General features: G+C 39.6%; 1 protein-coding gene across 1 annotated transcript; it reads left to right on the top strand.

Moving 5' to 3' along the window:
• The first annotated feature begins 13,353 nt into the window (after positions 1-13,353).
• Positions 13,354-14,890, top strand: LOC147613108 (uncharacterized). Its single transcript, XM_086782035.1, has 2 exons — positions 13,354-14,019; positions 14,352-14,890. Exons 1-2 carry the CDS (start codon positions 13,445-13,447, stop codon positions 14,386-14,388), a joined length of 612 nt encoding a protein of 203 aa, XP_086638161.1. The 5' UTR covers positions 13,354-13,444; the 3' UTR covers positions 14,389-14,890.
• The last annotated feature ends 7,336 nt before the right edge of the window (positions 14,891-22,226 follow it).

Below are 22,226 nucleotides of genomic sequence, written 5' to 3'. Positions count from 1 at the left end.
TCTGTTGTTGATAGACCATGGAGTGGCAATCTATGTCATAATACTAGTCCTGCAAATGTGATTAGTACATCGCATAAAAGAAAAGAGAAAGTGGTTGAGCCTCTTGGTATGCCTGACATTTCTGTAGGGTATTCTCATGTTGATGGAGAATCTAGTGGCTCAGAGATGAGCCTTGATGAGGAGCTTGGGATCCCAGCTATGAGAACACCTGGTGTAAAGAAGGCCATGGAAGCCATGAATGCAAAGCTGCGAAGATCTAGAAGAGTGAAAAACCCTGTGCAGAGGTTTACATATGATGGTTATGTGGCACATCACTATGCATATATGACAAAGGTTGTGCAGGTTGTAGAGCCCACTGGCATTGATGAGGATGTTGGAAATGTGTGTTGGGAGAAAGCTATGGATGAGGAGATGGATGCACTATATGAAAATGAGACTTGGGATTTAGTGCAATTGCCTGCTGAAGGCAAGAAAGCTATTAGATGCAAGTGGGTGTACAAAGTAAAACATAACAGTGATAGAAGCATAAACAGGTATAAGGCTAGGTTGGTAGCCAAAGGATATGCGCAGACATATGGCATTGATTATGATGAAACTTTCAGCCCAGTTGCCAAGATGGCAACAGTGAGAGTTGTGATAGTAGTGGCTGCGTCAAAGCAATGGTCTTTACATCAGATGCATGTAAAGAATGCATTCTTGCATGGGGATTTGCAAGAAGAGGTGTATATGTTGCAGCCACCTAGTTATGAGGATGTGAGTCACCCCGAGCATGTTTGCAGGTTGAAGAAAGCCTTGTATGGCTTAAAACAAGCACCAAGAGCATGGTTTGACAAGATTTATGAATATCTTGTCACTATTGGCTTTCATGTAGCCAATGCAGATTTCTTGCTGTATGTGAGACACGGTGATAGAGGGGTTATGCTTGTTGTCATCTATGTAGATGACTCAATCATTACGGGGGACCATGATGTAGAGATCTTTGATGTAAAGATCTTGCTTAGACAGAAGTTTGAGATGAAGGATCTGGGGGAGCTCAAATATTTCTTGGACATTGAGGTGATTAGATCACCACATGGTATTGAGGTGATTAGGTCACCACATGGTATTGGATTACTGCAGAGACAGTATGGCTTGGACATGTTGTCCAAGTATGGTATGATAGGCTATAAGCCTATCTCAGTGCCATTGGATTAGAATGGCAAGTTGAGTGCAGATTCAGGAGACATTTTGGAGGATCCTAGTATGTATAGGCACATAGTAGGAAGCTTAATCTATATGACGATCACCAGACCAGATTTGAGCTATGCTATTGGGTTGGTGAGTCAGTTTATGCAGGTTCCACGGAAACCGCATTTGGATGCATTAAGACGCATACTGAGGTATGTGAGGTCTACTTTGCATTGTGGACTATTCTATGAGACTGGGATAGAGATATGTGTACATGGTACACAAATGCTGATTGGACTGGTAGTATCTCAGATAGGAGATCTACTAGTGGATTCATGTTTTCTTTGGGGAGTGCTGCTGTGACTTGGAGCAGCAAGAAGAAGCCTCTATCCAGTACAGAGGCCGAGTACAGAGAAGCTGCTATGACAGTATGTGAGGTAGCTTTGTTGAGAAAGCTACTTGCAGACAAGTTGTCATTTTCTGTGACAACATTAGCAGTATACAGTTGGCCAGAAACCCAGTTTTTCATGCTCGTACAAAGCATATAGAGGTCCACTACCATTTTATCAGAGAGAAGGTCTTGGTAGGAGACCTTGACCTTATTTATGTCAGCACACAGGATCAGGTAGCTGACATCTTCACCAAAGCATTGGGTACAGAGAAGCTCCGCAGATTCAGGGCTTCGCTTGGTGTACATGAGATGGAGTAATGGTAAACCTTACGTGATTTATTTTGTTTTGCATGTATTCAATCCAGTATATTTAAAGAAAACCTGCATAGAGTAATGGTAAACCTTACCTTCCTTGGAAGGAGAGGCTTGCTTGTGAGACTTGTGGGGAGAGGCCTTTTCCTTGTGAGGAGAGGAGAGGCTTAGTGAGGAGGTCTTTTGGCTTGCAAAGGAGGAGAGGGCTTATGCTTGTGAAAATAGGAGAGAAGAAGAAGAAGCATGTGGGAAAGGCAAGGACAAGGGCAAAGGAGGAGAGGGCTTATGCTTGTGAAAATAGGAGAGAAGAAGAAGAAGCATGTGGGAAAGGCAAGGACAAGGGCAAGAAAAAGAGCATTATAGCAAGGAGAAGGGATTCATAGCAAGGGGCAAGGGAGTAGGGTACCATGGCTACTAGGGTTTAAAGAGAATCAAGCTACAACCTCCTTCGAGAGCATTTTACGGACACCCATCATGTGAGTTCGGTAATAGATTTTGAGGGGGAGGAATCTTCTTGAGAAGCTTACATAGGGTAAGAAATCATATGTCAAAATATTAGCAAGGAGAGTATATAGAACATGAAATAGTTTCAATAGAATGAGGCGGTCTTACCAAAGAAGACTTGTAACACTTGCATCACTCCATCCATAAGTTTTTTGGAAGTTCAATAGCTCCAAGTTTTCTCGCAGTGTGGAGTACGAACATCCCTCATACAAAGATGTGCTTGCCTCTATATGCAAGGTTTCCTTCTCTTAGGACATTGGAGCTTGCTGACTATCATCTATGACCTCCTGTCTAAAGAAGTCATTCACCATGTCGTCCATGATGAGATTCTCTTCCTCCTCATGAGGCAATGGTGGAGGCACCTCATTCATTGGTTGGGGAAGATGAGTCTCAACCATGCTTTCCATATGAAGCCTTGCCACCTTTGGTACTCTACCCGATGTCACCAAATGGTGTGGCATGTTACCTAGAACTCTTCTATGGTTCTCCTCCATGTCATCATCCACACTTTGTTGTGCCACTGCCTCATGAAGACCATATGTTCAGACATGCTCAATTGTTATACGAGGTTATCGTATATACAGGCCCTTGCATCGATCACACACACACATCGATGTTTTTCTCTTAACCATGCCTTAGATCCAGCTTTCGGCCCCCCTTGATGATCAGTGTCAGATATCTTTAACCTAGCCAACTGATTTAGGGTTCATACAAAACACACAACAACATCCAATACTGCAAACAGAAATTTACCCAGGGTTCCACTGATAGACAACAATCACAACATCATTTTTTCACTGCACAGCAGCAGCGAAAATCCGTTGCCCACAATAGCCAAAATACGAAGCTCAGCAAAAAAAACTCACCACTCACCAGCGAAGCTAGCAACGAAAATCCACTGCTCAATAGTGACCTGCAAAACTGTGACTCACGCCTAATTTGCCGCCGATGGGTGTCAATACCTACCTACTTTCCCTATCTAGCACATGCATAGTCTACACCTGTGCAGCCCGAGTTTTCCTCCCACCTCAACTCATTCCTCAAGGGTGCTGGATCAATGAAGTCTCCCTCTCCAAGGCATTAGGGGAAGGTTGAGGTCTATAGGGGCCCTTTAAGATGCCATGTGATTAAAAGGTTATTAAGGAAAAGGGCCAATCATGTGATGCCATGTATACAAAAATGTTGGGTGGTTAAAGGTGGTCAAAAGATTCTCTAGAAGATGCCTTTTTGTACTTTTCATTCCCAAAAAGTGGGAGGGGGGAAGTTTTTGAAATTTCAGACATCCATAACTTCTACATATGAGCTCAAAATTTGTCGGAGATTAGAGATCTAGTTCTAATCTACTCTCTTTCCATAGATATGTCACATGATATGGTTTTGCCCACTCAATTTTAAATTCAATATTGGCGGGAAACTTTGAAATTCAAACTTCTAGCCATTCGAAGAATAAGAAGGTATCTAAAGTCAAAGAAACTTAACATTTTAACAAAAAGTCATTAAAATCATAATATGGTAGCTTAAAGGGCACCTATAGACCTCAACCTTCCCCTAATGTAAGCACTTTCTTGCTTTCTTCATGGTTTCATGTCTTCTTCCAAGCTTTCGTGGAAAGCTTGGACATAGTTTTATGTGAGCTTCTCTCCTTTTCTACCTTCCCCTCTCTTTCGTCTCCCTTTACCTAACGCTAGTCTAATGCATAAAACTCTAATAAAGATATTTTATGGAGAGCTCTCCATCAAAGCTTTCTATTAAGCATTTTATGCATTATGGTAGGGTTTAGGATTAACATGAACTAGTTTTTCCATTCACTTATGCATTAAGAGTATAGTTTAGGGTACTCACCTCTTTTTTCTCTTCTTCTTCTTGCTTACTAATATATTAATGACGACTAACTTTTTTATTTATTATGTTTCTTTTTTGTAGGATTATTCAAATAAGCAAGGTTTTGGGCATAGCCTCTCATACAGTAAGCCGTCTTTCTTCATTTGTGTTCCTTGTCTTTGTGTTCTTGTAATCTCCTTGGGTGCCGAGGATTAGGGCTAGGTCAATATGCAATAGGCTTCTTTATGCATAGCCCTCTTATGCATAGCTCTCTTATTCATAGGGCTATGCATAGGGCTTATTCAATAGGGCTTATGCATACCTTTATGCGTAGGGCTATGCATAGGACTTATGCATAGCCTTATGCATGGGCTATGCATAGCCTTATGCATGGGCTATGCATAGGATATGCATAAGCCCTATGCATAGCCCTCTTATGTAATAGGTCTTATGCATAGGCCTTATATGCAATAGGGCTTATGCATATCCTTATGCATAGGCTATGCATAGATTATGCATAGCCCTCTTATGCAATAGGGCTTATGCATAAGCGATGTGTATAGCCCTCTTATGCAATAGGGCTAGGCCATGCATAGGGCTTATGCATAGCCCTCTTATACAATAGGACTTATGCATAGGCCTTACGCAATAGGGCTTATGCATAGGCCTTATGCATACGCATTATGCATAAGCCCTATGCATAGCCCTCTTATGGAATAGGGCTATGGACTAATGAATTAATGTTTTGATTTATTATGATGATCTTTTGTAGGTCTATTGAAGGCGAACAACCACCAAGGGCATAGGCCATGCAAAAACCCATACGGATTGGGCTAGTAGAGGTAAGACCTCTTTGTTTATGCTTCTTCTCTTTATGCATAGGCCTTACGCAATTGGGCTTATGCATAGGCATTATGCATAAGCCCTATGCATAGCCCTCTTATGGAATAGGGCTATGAACTAATGAGCTAATGTTTTGATTTATTATGATAATCTTGTGTAGGTCTATTGAAGGCGAACAACTACCAAGGGCATAGGCCATGCAGAAACCCATACGGATTGGGCTAGTAGAGGTAAGACCTCTTTGTTTATGCTTCTTCTCTTTATGTTTTTCCACCCTTGTGTGCGAGGGATTAGGTTTAGGTCAAGATCATATAGACCTTATGCATAGCGTATGCATAGGCCTATGCCGTATGCCATATGCATAGGCCGTATGCAGCATCGGCCTTATGCATAGGCCGTATGCCATATGCATAGGCCTATCGTTATGTCCTATGTATACGGCATATGGCATACGGCCTATGCATACGGCCTACACATAGGCGGTATGCATATAGAATACAACCTACACATAGGCCGCATACATACAGCATACGACCTATGCATAGGCTGTATGCATACGCCCTATGCATAGGATATGCCTATGCATAAGCCGTACACATAAGGCCTATGCATAGGCCGTATGCATACGACCTATACATATGCTGTGCTTTATGCATAGAGATATGGGGCATTGTTATATGCCATCTAGAATGCTCCTTTATGTCAGGTTAGGAGTGCGTATTTGCAACAAGTAGGTGGTTAAAGTGGAGGGGGAGCCATCGATCTTCTCACTATCCTTATCTTGCAAAAGAGGAGTTGCACTTGGCTTTAATAGTGGGGAGCGTATGCAAAGTCCTCAGAAGCTATCATCTAAAACGGGCAATGTCCACCCTGCTTTGTCTAAACAGTAATGTAGAAGGTCGTAACAATGTCCTAATATTACAGGTTATATTTTTTGTCTAAGCTTGGTTGTTGTTTTCTCTTGGTTGGCTTGACTTTGTTGAGGTAAGTGGCCTTATTCATTCAACCTCATGTTTATTGCACTCTTGGGTGTCGGGTTTAGGAAATGGTTTATGTATAGAGATATGGGGCAATGTTACATGCCATCTATAATGCTGCTTATGTCAAGTTAGGAGTGGTTATCCCCGTGAGTAGGTGGCTATAGTGGAGGGGGAACCCTCGATCTTCTCATTATCCTTTTTTTCCAAAAGAGGAGTTGCCTTTGGCTTTAATAGTGGGAAGCATGTGGAAAGTCCTCAGAAGCTATCATCCGAAAGGGGCACTGTCCACCCTACTTGTCTAAGCAGTATTGTAGGAGGTCTTAACAATGTTCTAATATCACAAGTTGTATTCTTTGTCTAAGATTTAAGTATGGCTTGGATTAGAGAAATTGTGTTTTGTTGCCTATGCAAGTATGTAGTAGCAATGTTTTTCAACCCGTCTCACAAGATCTCGATGTGGCCAATCTGTTGTCCATTGTAAATGAACAATATGGGCAACAAGCTTGGTTGTAATTTACAGACAGAGGTATGGTTTCATCAAACCTTTTCACATACACAAAGTTAATCTTTTATGAATTTTATTTGTCTTATATTTTAATCTTACATGCAGGCAGGCTTATAGTCGTGCCAGTCGATGCCATGGGGGCAAACTTCCCCACTTGTCTAGTCGATGCCATGGGGGCAATCTACCCCACTTGCTCAATTGGGGTAGACCATGCCTTTCAAAGGCACGGGGCCGAGTGGTGCAGCCCATCATGATATGGTTGTGATGAGCATACAACACCTTCCTCTACTAGATCCACCCCCTCTCCCTCACTTCCGTCTTCACCATGACAACGACATAGTAGGGAGACTCAGGGGGTAGTAGACATGCTAGCAAGGGGGAGAAGGCTGCTTTTGCTTTGGCAAAAGTAGCACTAGGTCTCCCGATGTGTCTCCCCAATAGTAGAGAGGCTCTTCATCTACACATTATGAGCTAGCCCCCAGGAGACCCAATCCATCGTTAGATCCATGCCTCCTACCATACACTGTGGATGCGGATGGTGCCCTCGTGATTGATGGATGCACGCGAAAAGCAAGTCATGAATCATATGCATGTATTTACGAACCTGGAGTTCGTGAACTCCTTCAAAAACTGGAAAGCACAATATGAACTTTCTAAGCAATATGTTATCGATGTTCTTAAGTTGGAGTTCCCTGTGCCACATGCAGGTCTTTGCTTCACACACTGAGGAGTGGATGAAGCAGCGCATCAAGATTTTTCTCTGTAATTGGAGAGCAAATATCAAGAGAGCAGCAAAGAATCATTTGGAGAAGCCTATCGTGTGTACGGCGGGCCGAGGAATGGAGGTACGCACGCAGTGTCATGAGAAAGCACGTGCTTTTCAACAACAAGACGTGGTGAGTGCTTCTCAACTATGGAAGCAAGGGGCTTCGCACTTCCGCTCCGGCAAGAAATCTTCCTTTCTTGCTTGTTTCATAACTATCATTTCTTCTCTTCTTTTCATTTCGTTTTGTACTATATTGTTTTCTTGAAATAATTGTATATTTTCTTAATTGTATTTTATAGAGGGAGGTTGTTTGTTGTGATCACCCAACAAAGGAGGCATATGACTATGCATATAGAGCCCCCCATCCACAATTATGGGCATGGATGCGTACGCTTGGATGAGTCTATTTTGGGGAATCAAGCTGATGAGGTAATGTGTTGCCTAAACCATTCTCTTTTCTACGTCTAATTGTATTTAAATTCTCTTGCTTACCTTAGGTTTGATGGCATGTATGTAGGATGAAGGGGAAGAAGAAGAGGATAATCCATATTATCATCATGAAGCAAGTGAAGAGGACGAGGAATCGGATGATGACGATCACTCAGAATCCAATGAAGATTCCAGTTAGACACCTGTTCGTACCTCTTCATTGTAAAAACTTTATGTATACATGGCCAAAGGCCCAATTTCTGAAATATAATAACTTTTTGAGCTCAATTGCATTCTCCACAATGTATGTGTTTCTTATATTTGTGTTTGTGTTACAAATCTGAAACTATATGCATAAGCATGTGGAAGCATATGCTTGCCATAGGCTTTCCATATACATAGGCTTACCATATTCTTGCCTACTTGCATATTCTTGCCTACTTGCATATGCAAGCACATGCTTGAAATCCTATGCAAGCATAATCTTTCATATGGTTTGAATTTTCTTGCCTTATGCTTTTCATTCACGAAGAGACTTCTATCACATAGGAGCCAATATGCACACGAAGCTCGACTTCTATCACATAGGAGCCAATATGCACACTCGCTAAAGAAATAAAGTTCCTTGATTAAAAAAAAAATAGTAATCCCAATGTGCAAAAATATAAACCTTACTGGAATAGTAAAAAACCTTTATCTCAAAAATTGAGGTATTTCTGATTAAATTTAAATAATTTGGATGACTACTATGCAGCATAGTTAGACGACTACTATGGAGGATAGTTGGTTTACACATCAAAGTGTCATGGTGCTGAATGAATTCGATTGGCATTATGTGTGTCATTGTAAGGTGGTGGGGGAGGGTCATCCCACATGGCTGCTTGTATGTAGGTGTAGGGAAAATCCACCGAAAAAATTAAGGTATTTAAAACTAGAACCTCCCAAAATCAAGGAATTTTGAAACTTTGAAACTTTGAAACATGCATGTATATCTCAAATTTGTTTTAAAATTACTCTATTGTTACCTAAGTCTTTTCTTGCACACATCACATGACTAATTTGGAAGCCAGTAACCATCCTTTTAAGTTATAAGTACAATATTACATCATAATGCAACACACCTAAGTAGTACACATAATATTGTTTTTGTGGGAGTCATGAGGGACGAGGTGGACCTAGCCTGGTCCTAAATCTCAGTGTTGGAAAAAGTCACAACTTAGTGTATTTTGACTAGAATTATGAAAAAACCCATATGATGTTTTATTACCCTTATTTTAAGGATTCAATTAATATATATTTTAGTTACAAAACCGACATGTAGTATACATTTTGGGAACCAAGACAGAATAGATTGAAGAATTGTCTTGATTTCTGATTGGTTGAAAAAAATGTTTTTATTGAGCACTAGTCATAGTGTCTAGAGATCCGTGCATAAAAAAAAGTGTGGTGCCTAGTGTAGAATGAACAAGAATATTAAAGAGGATGAAGAAATCATTCATAATATCTTTTAGACAAGTATATGGAGTATTGATATTATTTTTTTTGAACCTATGAAACTATATGTGGTGGACGCTTGACTTGGTCATGGGAAGCTTAGAGTTTTTCTTGACTTAGGATGCCTCTGTGCAGCATGTGTGCTTAAATTGAGTGGCAAGTTCGTATCTCAATATAACAGCCATCATGTCCCATGTCCCTTGATTTCCACTCACTCATATTCCAATTTTTTTCCTCTACTATTGTATATGACCTCTGAAATAACCAATATCTCTTGCAGCATTTCCACAGCAGAGGAATGTTTCACCGTTGGGAGGAATACATGCGGAATTTCCAAAATGCGATGCCGCTAGACCCTTGATTTACCAATGTGTAGATTCTTCATAACTTTATTGAGATGGGGAGTAGCTGGTTACCTTGGCATAGCTCCATGGCTACCATGGCCAGGGTAGGCTCCATGTTGAGTGTGGGTATGAAGGATGAAACGAGAACATAGAGAAGCCCATCACACCGGGCTTAGTGATTCTCAAAAGTGATCAACACATAATGAAGCCCAGTACATTACCAAGTGATTACGTATAGCCATGAATAATTTGTTCAAGGTGGAGAGCATGGCCGATACCCAAGTCTCTATTAAGTTTTCAACATCATTGCTTGCCTCCATAATAGTAGGGGGATCAAGAGATGCATAATTTGATATCAAGGGTTTCAAGACTGTTACAATAGGGAAAATTTGGACTCAAATTGGGCCCTTTAAGGATTGCACACATTCTCTCTCTACAAAAATGGGCTCATGGTGAAATTTTTACAAATCAATGCAAAAGTGAGCAGAGTTTGGACATTTGGAATCTACTCTTCGAGACCTTTCCAATAATATATAGCATGATGGGCAATTTTGCATATTCAAGAAGTCCCCAAATTTAGTGATGACATGGCACATAACATCACCAAATTTGGAAAATTCTTGAATATGCAAAATTACCCATCATGCTATATATCATTCGAAAGGTCTCTAAGGGTAGATTCCAAATGTCCAAACTTCGCTCACTTCTGAGTTGATTTGTAAAAATTTCACCATGACCCCATTTTTTGCAGAGAGAGAATGTGTGAAATCCTTAAAGGGTGCAATTTTAGTCCAAATGTTTCCTAATGATTGCATTATAACTGGTGTGAAGTCTCTTACACCTTGGTAGGTCATAGCCCATCTTAGAGTGAGTATAAACCAAGAAAGTGCGAATATCACCAATGAGGTATAACAAACTTCACAACTTTAAGATATAACAATCTTAAAGTGTGTATTAACCTCAAAAATGTTAGACAAGCTCTTAAACATGGGATTTGTGTATAAGATCAAGAGTCAAGAGTGATAGTGATTGTTCCCAAAAAGAACAAAAATCTTAAAGTGTGTTTTAACCTATACATGTAGAGCATCATACCTTCAAAAGATTTAGCATTTCTAGGCACTTTTTGTTTGCAATGTATTTGATATGCGTGTTTGAGGTGCGCGTCGCCCATGTCTCCACCTACCATAAAGAGACATGCGAGCTATATCGACGAAAAAGAATATTTATCATTTTTAGACACATTGTGGCAACATGCTTGATATGTGTGTATGAGGTGTGTCTCCATCTACCATAGAAACACATGTGAGTTATACCAACAAAAAGAATATATCCTCCTTGTCAATTATAAATGCATTTTGTTTTGATTCTTTTTTGGCAGCAAGATCTTGGAATCCATCTAAGGCCTTTCTTTATCAAAGGAGTGCCAAAAAATGAATACTTGATATAATAATATGGTGTTATTATAGAGAAGAGACTTCTATCATAGGAGCCAATATATGCACTCACTAAAGAAGTAAGGTTGCTTGATAAAAGAAGTTTTAGTGACCTGCACATGATCACATGACATCCTAATGCGTGAAGGATGCCGCGGCCGCGCCCAAAGGTTGGAAGGAGAACGTGGAGAAGCCCATCACAGCGGGCTTAGCCATTCTAAAAAGTGATCAACACATAATCAAGCCCAGTACTACATTACCTGCAAGTGGTGACTTAGCTACGACTAATTTGTTCAAGGCGGAGAGCATGGCCGATATCCAAGCCTCCATTAAGTCTTCGACTTCGTTACTTGCCTCCATAACAGCAGGGGGATCAAGCGTCGATGCACAGTTTAAATAAGGCCCTTTACAATTGCAATTTTCGACACACACACACACAAATTATTGCTACTACAACCTTGACATGTTGCCCATTATCGTAGTAAGGCCCTTTACAATTGCAATTTCAAACATACCCACACACGGAGATATACACCATTATCGATTCTTATATGAACCCAACCTTCTACCATGCTCTCTTCTAGCCTTACCCTTTGTCAAACAAACCCTTTCAAATTCTTTATGAATCTCTCCAAGAAAAACATCCATTAACTATGAACAATGCCCAACAATTGCAACCTCCTCAACTACATGTATGAGCAAGTGCATTTGAATGCTGAGAATACTCGTTTTGGAAAGTGCTTCTCAATGCTTCTAAGAAGACCATAGTTGTATCTTGGATTATTCTCGAATTTATCTCCTTCAAGGATATCCATCGAGCTAGGGCACTCATCTTGTAAATAACACTTCTAATGTCTTCACTTACACAAATCTTTAATTGCAATGGGAAGCACAAACTACAATGTGACATACGTATGTCACATTGTAGTATAAAGAGAAAAACCCCCATTAATCTCCCCTTACATAAGCTCAATTTGAAGCTCTACTCTTTGGTCCTGTGAACATAAATTGAGATTGTAAATCATACGTTGGGATAGATTTAATACTTGCAAACACTTAATTACATTTTAATCACTTCATTTTTTTATTTTTCACTTGAAAATCTTGTGCAACGAACCTTATATGGCAAGCGAGAAGTACTCATTTTGCTAAGACCCTCTTAAATGGCAATAAACATAATAAGTAATCTTGAAAGTTTCAATGGGGAAGGGCTGGCTTAATGCATAAGCCTTATGCATTAAGACTATGCATTATGCTTAATGCATTAAGAGTGTGCATATGCTTCTAGCTTTAAGCTTATGCATAGGCTTAATGCATTAATCTAAGGTATTATTACATTGTATTGTATTATATGATAATACAATCATGAAATAGACTAGGTAAACATAAACCATATTATGTAGATATTGAAATATTATATACTATACAATATAATATTATTATATTATATCATATATTACAAATTTTATTATATAGAGTTATTATATAGTAAATCACTTTGAGATATATTATGACACATAAATATGCCTTTATAAATGCTTCTAGAAATGAGGGAGAGTAAGCCAAGGTTTGGGGAAAGACATGTTCACTTTAACCTAAGGCCGGTTCAAGTTTTGAAAAATCCTCCTCAAAATTGTCAAGTTTTTTTACTCATATTCCAATGCATGTTCCAAATTATCTTTTCCTCTTGAACCTATGGTAAAAAGGGTTTATGCAAGGACCAAGGTTCAATAAAAATAGTTCTTGGAACATTGGAGTAAGCATGCACAATGATTCTCCCCTGCCATGCTAGACAAAAAACAAGGACTAGGTTGATAACCTGACGCCTCTGCCCCACCATGCTATACAAAAAAAGGGATTATTATGAAAAGTGTAAGAGGAGGCACTTGTGAGGTGTGTGTGGGATAAAACAGATCATTCAAGTAAGCTGGTTGAAAATTGTCTAAGGGTGATTGGTTGGTCGGTAGATATATGAGTCGTGGGGTGGGAAAAAAAGAGCAATGCAGGAAGAAAAGAGCAATGCACGAAGAGTGTACTCCACAGTACGTGGGAAAACTTCTCCCCACACACGCGTTTATTGCTATGCGTGTAGCGCTTCTTGACTTGGTGCGTTCCAAGCTCTAGATGAAGGTGGAAGGGTTGAATTGTCATTTCTTTCGTTCCACTGATCAAGACTGCGCGGCTAACTATAAGCTGCTATCTAGCAAGTAGCGCTTGACTCGGCTCGGGACTTTCAAAATCATGTAAATGATTAAGGTTGAACCTTTCAATCTCCCCCCGGAGTTGGTGAGAGTTTGTTTTTATATCTCCCCCGGTCCCTCATTCCCACTCTCTCCCACTCCGATTTTTATTTCTGTCCTCCAGGATATTATATATTTGCATTGCCACTTACATTTACATAATTAGTCTCTCTCTCTTGCAAAAAAATTTTCTTGGAAGCCTGCCATAATTAAGGATGGCTCACTGTTGGGAGGAGTACATTCAGAAGGTCCACCATGCGCTGCCGCTTGACCCTTGGTCTAGCAACGTGCAGCTGCTTGATATCTTCATTAATGAGAGAAGGAGCAGATGGTTACCTTGGCACAACACCCAGACGGCGATGGTGAGGGTAGGCTCCATGCTCAGTGTGGCCGTGAAGGACGAAGGTTGGAAGGAGCACGTGGAAGGGCCCATAACAGCGGGCTTGGACATGCTGCTAGAGAATGATAAACCCATAATTAAGCCCAATACATCGTCAAGAAATGGTGATATAGCCATGGATTTGTTCAAGGTTGAGAGCATGGCGGATATCCAAGCCTCGATTAAGTCTTCCACCTCGTTGATGGCCTCCATAACCGCAGGGGGATCAAGCAGTGTACAGTTTCACGCAAAGGGCTCCAAGACGGTCAACTGCACAGTATCTGGTGTGAAGTCCCACCGTGTTATCTTGGACACTCTAATGAACATGGTGACCGAGCGTAGTTCGACCGGCGAGCCTGCATATTGGAGGCCCAATACATCACAGCCTCAGCTGCAATGGTCATCCAAAAGGTAAACTTTAAAGTATTTCTGTTGAATTCTTTACTTAAGGGGGGAGAGAGAGAGAGAGAGAGATGAGTGTGGAAAAAGCTCCACTTCTTAATTTTTTCTGTTGAATTCTTTACTTAAGGGGGGAGAGAGAGAGAGAGAGAGAGATGAGTGTGGAAAAAGCTCCACTTCTTAATTTTCAATCGTTACAAAATTCGAAAATCTTCATTACTTAATTGCTCTTTTTAAGATGTTTATTGCTTCGTTCGCTGCAATCTACGCTTCAACAAGTGATCGACGCATTCATGGGTGCCCGTCCTTGTATTCATGTGGTGACTTGTTGATGTATCGCACAGGGGCCAGACCCTTTGGGTGGTTACCGAGATCATGTAAGCAAACAAAATCAAAATCGAAGCCGATAACCAGGCCCAAGCAGACGGTAAAGGGAAAGTCGCAGCAACACAGGCCGCAAAGGTTGGGGGGGTGGATGTGTCCACACAAGTGGGCTTCGAGAGAGATGGGGTGTGGACGGTGACAGCCGCCCAAGACAAATCAGCTTTCCCCTTCGCATTCAGGGTGGAGAAGTTGGATTATGATGCCACTGGCACTCTGATGATCAGGAGCTCTAAGCCCACGTTGAGAAGAAACAACTCTGTGAGCAACAAGATCACGAAAAGGTTGTCTTCCAATACGCACATGGATGAGCTTTATCGCTCATCATCGGTCTCCCGATTCCTCCCTTAGGATTTCTCATTAGCTTACACTTAGGGTGGTTAGAGACTGCCCTGCTTGCCGCTGCCATGCTGTGTCAGCTTCTCGGCTTAATATGAGTTTGGGTCGGAGTAATTTTGTGGCATTTTCACACAGGCAGAGTGTATCCAGCCTCACAATCGATTACCACCAGACCCCCCCCCCCTCCAAAAAAGAAAAAAAGAGAAAAAAAGCACATGTTTAAGCCTTCAAGCAAAGTATTACTGACTTCTCAATCTATGCATGACATGTTTAAAACAAGTAAACAAAAAGCTTAAAGGTGAAAAATTGGGAATTCCGCGACATCTCGAATTAAAATTGCTAGTGAAATCTTAGCGTATTGCGACGTGTACCATAATAAGAATCCTCCATTCAATTTAAGAAACATATGTGCTATTTTTGTTGTGTGAATGACTTAGCTTAGTCACTGATAAGTTTTGAACATGAACAATTCATGGTTTTCACAAGGTGAAGAAATCCTTGGTTTTTCATGGATAAGAGTGAATCATGAATTTGTCGATTGTGTAGACACCCATGTACTGCCGTAAACGTGGAGTTTTTTATGTCAAGATTTTGGCATTAGATTGGTCAATGGGATGGTCTAATCATATCATTAGGATTTTGGACCTTGGATTCCAATGGATGGTCCAATTAGAGCATTAAGCATTCATTTTGAGAAAAAAGGGTTAGGCATGAAACAACAGTAAAGGATATTAGTGATTTTTTCTGATTTCATGCTGGAGAAAAGGTTTAGAAGGTTAGTTGAGTCAACATATTCATGAAATAAGGAAGATCATATATACAACATCAAGATTTCTCAAGATAGGTGTGTTCGTGTTTAGGGTTATTTGGAGTCATGAAGTAAAGAATTATCTAATGCAGTCAAGAGAAACGAGATCATAGCATGTAATGAAAAGGCATAATGCTTTAAAAAAAAGCAATGAAAGCATAGTGCCAAGCTTGGTACCATGCTCCTACCCATTATATTGCATTTGAGTTGACCAAGATGAGATGCAAAAATTTGTTTCTGTTGTTGGTGTATGATGATGAGCAGCATGCTGTTTGGAGGCAAAGAGGGTTTTAATGGAGATCAGAGGGTGATGAAACAAACGATGTTGGCATAGAGGAGAATATGGAGTTCAATGGAGCATAAGGAGCTTGGGAGTCTCCATCAAAAGCAGGAGCTACAAGTAAGTGCCTAATATTTCTCTTAAAGTTTATTAATTTCGTCTACTTCAAAATTAGCTAAAAAATTACATAAGTAGTTTAATCTTGTAATTAAACTTAGGACATTAGGTTTAGTCAAGCATTCTAGGAATCATTGGATAGCTTCGGGTTAGCCCAATCTATCCACAAAAAGAAAACCATAAAGAAACATTAAGAGAGGGCCAAAATCACAGAGATTTTAGGAGGGAAACTAGGCACATTCCGTTTTGGCCAGTATCTCTAGGAAGTGAATGGCCGTTCACTTCTTAGACGTACAACCGCACCCTTCTTAGCCATGTCCATTCACTCCTCCTAGCCAGATCGTCCCAAATTTACCTCCTCAATGAGAGTAGTGAGCATTAAAAAGCAATAAAGTGCATTAAAAGGAGCATAAAGAGCATTGAAGGAGGGTACAAAAGGGGTACAACTGTACTACCAGGGAAATATCAGAGGGCAGCTGTCAGGAGATATGTCATTCCAACGTATTTATGAGACTTGCCAGCCCTTTAAAGTGAACGCTTGTACCTCTATTGACGTACAACTATTCCTTCATAAGCCACATTTGTTCCAACTTAAGCGTACACACGTTTCTTCCCTTAGCGAACAACATTTCCCTTATCAGCGCACGTTCATTCATTCTTAAGCATATGCCCATTCATTGACAAATCCACGTCCGTACCTCTACTGATGTATGGCCGTTCATTCATAATCCATGATCCTACAAACTCTAGCACACACCTGTTCCACTACCACAAATTAGCGGGGGCATAACAACGTTTATTTTGTAAGGATCTTGGGGGCTCCAGTCCCTACTCATCAATAGAGAATAAAGCAGAAACATTTTGCTGCTCATTAGCAGTGCCTATAGCAACGACATTTAATTTTGTTTTTGAGCACAACAAAAATACCAACAAAATTACGTTGCTTATTTTGCTGCATAAAATTCCAAAGAGTTGTTGAATTGAATTTAAGTTATACATGTCACATATACAAACATAAAATGAATCTAGTTTTAAAAAAACATTCATCAGAACCCTTGGAGCCATGCTTCGAGCAAAAAAAAAGATAGTTGAAAACTTTTAGAGAAGGGAAATAGTGTCAAGATCATGAATCTATCCCATCTTCTAATAAATCCATATGTGTTGCTTCATCAATAGTTGAAAACTTTTAGAGAAGGGAAATAGTGTCAAGATCATGAATCTATCCCATCTTCTAATAAATCCATATGTGTTGCTTCATCAATGTCTATATCTAATGGAACCTCAATGAAAAGATGGGGTTCCATATCAATATCACTATCATTATCCAATGAAGCATAGTCATTATTGATAGGTGAATCATCATCTTCTTTGGATTGATATTCCTCATGCTCTTGATTAGGCCCCCTCCAAAATGTTTTATTCATCATCTTCTTCTAATGAGCCGATTTGAGATAGACTTATACCTCATCCATAGATTCGAACTCCATATCTTAATCTTGAAAGATATGTTTTGAACAAGTGGAAACTTGTATAACACACCACCACTTTGGATTAATTCAATCAGTGTTGTGAAACACAACCTAATATCACAAAGAAAAGGGGTTACACTTTTATTATACTACATCAAGATTTATTTTGGGATTGGTTGGGTTACTAACCTGTTGACAGTGTTGAGGTAGTACGAAAGTATCTTTCTCATCATTCCAAAATTTGGTGCAATCAATTTGAAAGAACCGATTTGGATGTTTCTTCATGGTTGCTTAAGCACCTCTATATATCACCTTGAACCATTTGACATCAAAGATGAATAGAATAAATGTTCTAAATACAACCTCAAGAATATCTTGAATAGTTCCACAATAGTCAAGATTGTCCTCTATGACATTGGTATTATGTCTACTAGCTCGACTTTCTTGCTCAAAAGTTGCCATCACACCAAAATAAAATATTTTTTAAAAGAATCCACACACTCCGTGCAAAAGTGTCTTCCCTCTGACCATATTGCATTATATAGTTTGTACTAACATTAAACAAAATCATGGCATTTAGTATAGTGCTTTAAATAAGGTATATACATGAGACAAAGATGAAGAAGTACTTACTTGAGGGGGTCACATAATCTTGTATACTCAAGCTCTTCTCTTGTGATCATATCTCCATTTTGCGATGCCATCAATATTTCCATACAAAGCCATTCTATATTGATCACATTTGATAGAGTTTACAAGCTAGGCAGGAATGGCAAGCGTTTATTTGCTCTTCTAAAAGCTCTTCTCTCATCCTTTTGTATATTAATTGCATCCTTGTAGTATTTCCCAATCCTCCAGTCTTTGTTGCCTTCCTTTTCCTTATGGCACATTAGTGATTAATCAGTCATCCTCCTCATTTCTCCACAATCGTGGCATGGAAGAATCTATGTAAGATAGATGTTCTGAGATATACACAAGAGACGCTTGCATCAACCATCCCTCTGCCATGCTTGCTATTGGCCTTGATCTTTCACAAAACTTTCAAGGAAAAACATCCATCAAACATGAACAACACCACAAAGCACCACTTCAACAATCACATGCACCACAAGATGCAATTGGCTACTGAGAATTGTTCTAGGAAAGTTGTTCTTGATCATACACACTGCCTCAATAACATTGAGATGAGCCATATCAATGGATGTAGGATCTATATCCTTTAAGGATATGTACCTTTATACATAGCAACCATTTGTACTATTTACCAATACATAACTTGTAAGCGCATGAGAATACCAAATATGCAATATAACTTAGCTAGTGAATTGAAGAGATTCATACCTCACCAAACTTCCCATTTTATAAATAGCCTCTCTCACCTTTTTGTCTCCACAACCAACTATAGAACTGGAAGAATAAACTATGCATAGAAAAAAATGGAAGTTAGTATATGAAACTACAAATTATGTACCATAAAGAGAAAATGAATAAGCCAATATTTATATACTTGTAATATTTTGTGTAATATTTATATACTTGTAATATTTTGTGTAATATTTATATACTTGTAATATCTTGTGCCAATCATGTGCGTTGAGGACATATAATTTTACCTCTCCTTTCTTTTTTGTCTTTGTGAAGGCACCCTTCAATGAATGCATTACTCCCGTTGGTATACGAAAAGAGGCAATCACACTTTTCACCTTATTGTGATCCTCGGTTAATACCCATGGTGCCTTTGGTAGGACCATGTTACCACTATCAATTTCAATTAGCCATGCACTTTGAAGGCGTCAAATGTTTTTTAAGTCATCCCTTGCACCCTTTGTATCTCTTTTACCAATTAAATGGTCCTAAAGATTTGTTGGCACATTCTTGAAGATATATGTATGGAATCTAAGAGATGATTAATCTTTATGTCACATCAATATGGAAGTTGAAAGAAGATCAAGTTTCTAGACATCCCAACCGAGATTGGGGATGCTTCTCCATGCCTCAAACCAATCTCTACCTCTCATCACAAGTGGTGAGACCTCATGTGGCACATACTTGGGATGTAAAGGAAGGAGAAATCGATGATGTTTTTCAAACACCACCTTCTTGAGTGTCGAGGGTCTTTCCGAAACAAGTGATTGTCCACAAATCGGACATGCATGATGTCTAGAGGTTGCCAAACCTATTATAAAATTGAGATGATTGAGAGGTAGAGATATAGACTTAAAGTTTAAAGGTTAAAGATAAAGTTTTCCGGTTCAAGTATATACTTAAGCACTCCGAGAACCTGGGATAGTCATGCATCGTCCAAAGCAAAACTCCTTTAACCTCTGCCTCATGCCTATTTGTTGTCTCTCTATGCAAGATTTCCTCCTCTTATGACATTGGATCTTGCTCACTATCATCTATGACCTCCGTCCAAAGAAGTCATTCACCATGTCGTCCACGATGACCACACCTCTTCTTTCAAGTCTATTCCATCCATAATCTCGTCCTCTCCAAGGTAATTGCCCCTTTCTCGCTTTCTCCCAAGCTTTCATGGAAAGCTTCAATGCTTTCCCTTATTCCAAGCTTTCATGGAAAGCTTCTAGATAGCTCTATGTGAGATTTTCTTTTCCCGTCCCCTCTCTTTCCTTCCCCTTTCTCCCTTCCCCTCTCTTCCTCTCCCTTGACCTAACCCTAGCCTTATGCATAAAGCTCTAATAGAGAGATTTGTTGGTGAGATCTCCATCAAAGCTATCTATTATGCATAGAGCTAGGGTTAGGGCAACATAAACTAATTTATTTGAATCACTTATGCATTAGGAGTAGTTTTTAGGGTACTCACCTCTTTTTTCTGTTGTTCTCCTTGCTTGCTAATACTTTAAAATGAACTAACTTTTTTATTTATTATGTTTCTTTTTTTTAGGTGTATTCTAGTAAACAAGGGTTTAGGCCAATCCTCTCATACGGCTTCTCAAAGAAGAGGAGAGCCCTCTTTTTCCATTCTTTGTTTATGCTTCTTCTCTTTTTGTTTTTGTACCTTTGGGTGCTAGGGATTTGGTTTAGGTCAATAGGCTTATGCATAAGCCTTATGCAATAGACTGTGCATACTACTTAAGCATAGGCTTATTGCATAAGCCTTATGCAATAGACTGTGCATACTACTTAAGCATAGGCTTATGCATATGCCCTTATGCAATAGGCTTATGAATAAACCTTATTCATAGGCTTATGCATAAGCCCTTATGCAATAGGCTTATGCATAAACCTTATTCATAGGCTTATGCATAAGCCCTTATGCAATAGGCTTATGCATAAACCTTATCCATAGGCGTAGCTTATGCATAAGCCTTATGCAATAGGCTTATGCATAAGCATTATGCAATAGGCTTATGCATAAGCCTTATGCAATAGCCTATGCATAAGGCTTATGAAATAGTCTATGCACAAGCCCTATGCAATAGGCTATGCATAATATGTCAAAGTGAACTAACTTTTTGATTTATTATGTTTCTTTTTTGTAGGTTTATTCAAGTGAACAACCACCAAGGGTTTAGGCCATGGGACTCATACAACTTCTGAAAGAAGAGGTAAGCCCGAGTCTTTTTCCATTCTTTTTTTATGCTTCTTCTCTTTGTGTTTTTGCACCCTTGGGTACCGGGGATTAGGATTATGCATAATCTCTTAGGTAATAGTCTTATGCATAAGCCTTATGCATAGGCTTGTGCATAGCTCTTATGCAATAGGCCTATGCATAATCCCTTATACATAGGCTTATTCTTTAGGGTTATGCATAAGCCCTTATGCAATAGGAATATGTAATAGCCCTTATGCCAAAAACCTTATGCATAGCCTTATGCATATCCCTTATGTATAGCCTTATGCATAGCCTTATGCATAAGCCTTATGCCAAAAACCTTATGCATAGCCTTATGCATATCCCTTATGTATAGGCTTATGCATAAGCCCTTATGCAATAGGCTTATGCAATAGTCCTTATGCCGAAGTCCTTATGCATAGCCCTTATTCATAAGTCCTTATGCATAGGCTTTATGCATATAGGCTTATGTATAAGCCCTTGTGCATAGCCTTTATGCAATAGGATTATGCATAGGCTATGCATGCATAAATTTTAAATGTATTCACCTTCACTTTTTCTCATATTATGTTTTGTAGGTCTTGCCTTGTTGTCCTCTCCTTCAATTGACATTGCTGAGGTAAGCTCTCTTCTTCATTGAAACCTCATGCCTTGTTTAGGGTTTAGGCTTATTCATAGAGACATGGGGCATTATTGTAGGCCATCTAGAATGTTGTTTAAGTCAAGTTAGGAGTGGTTATCCCACGAGGAGGTGGGTATAGTGGAGGGGAGCCCTCGATCTTCTCACTATCCTTATCTTGTAAAAGAGAAGTTTCCTTTGGCTTTAATAGTGGGGAGTGTGTGGAAAATCCTCAGAATCTATCATTCGAAAGGGGCACTATCCACCTTGCTTCTTTAAGCAATATTAAAGGCGGTCTCAACAATGTTCTAATATCACATGTTACCTTTTTTGTTTAAGCTTGTGTTGTTTTCATCTCCTTTGGCCTGAGGTAAGCTCTCTTATTCATTCAACCTCATGTTTATTGCACCCTTGGGTGTCGAGTTTAGGGTTTAGACTTATGCATAGAGATATGGGGCATTATTGTAGAATGTTGTTTATGTCAAGTTAGGACTGGTTATCCATGATTAGGTGGTTATAGTTGAGGGGGAGCCCTCGATCTTCTCATCACTATCCTTCTCTTGTGTAAAAGAAAAGCTACCTTTGGCTTTAATAGTGGGGAGCATGTGGAAATTCCTTAGAAGCTATCATCC

This window comes from Cibotium barometz, chromosome 44, assembly GCF_041138505.1.
Source record: "Cibotium barometz isolate CiBa-2024 chromosome 44, ASM4113850v1, whole genome shotgun sequence".
Lineage (NCBI taxonomy): Eukaryota > Viridiplantae > Streptophyta > Polypodiopsida > Cyatheales > Cibotiaceae > Cibotium > Cibotium barometz.
Note: the sequence above shows the minus strand (reverse complement) of the source record. Positions and strands in the feature narration are given on the sequence as shown.

Bases quoted from the DNA above. Each gene is read 5' to 3' on its own strand.
- LOC147613108 (XM_086782035.1), top strand. From the start codon at position 13,445: ATGGCTCACTGTTGGGAGGAGTACATTCAGAAGGTCCACCATGCGCTG. The intron at 14,020-14,351 runs GTAAACTTTAAA...TGTATCGCACAG, and splicing joins CTGCAATGGTCATCCAAAAG to GGGCCAGACCCTTTGGGTGG.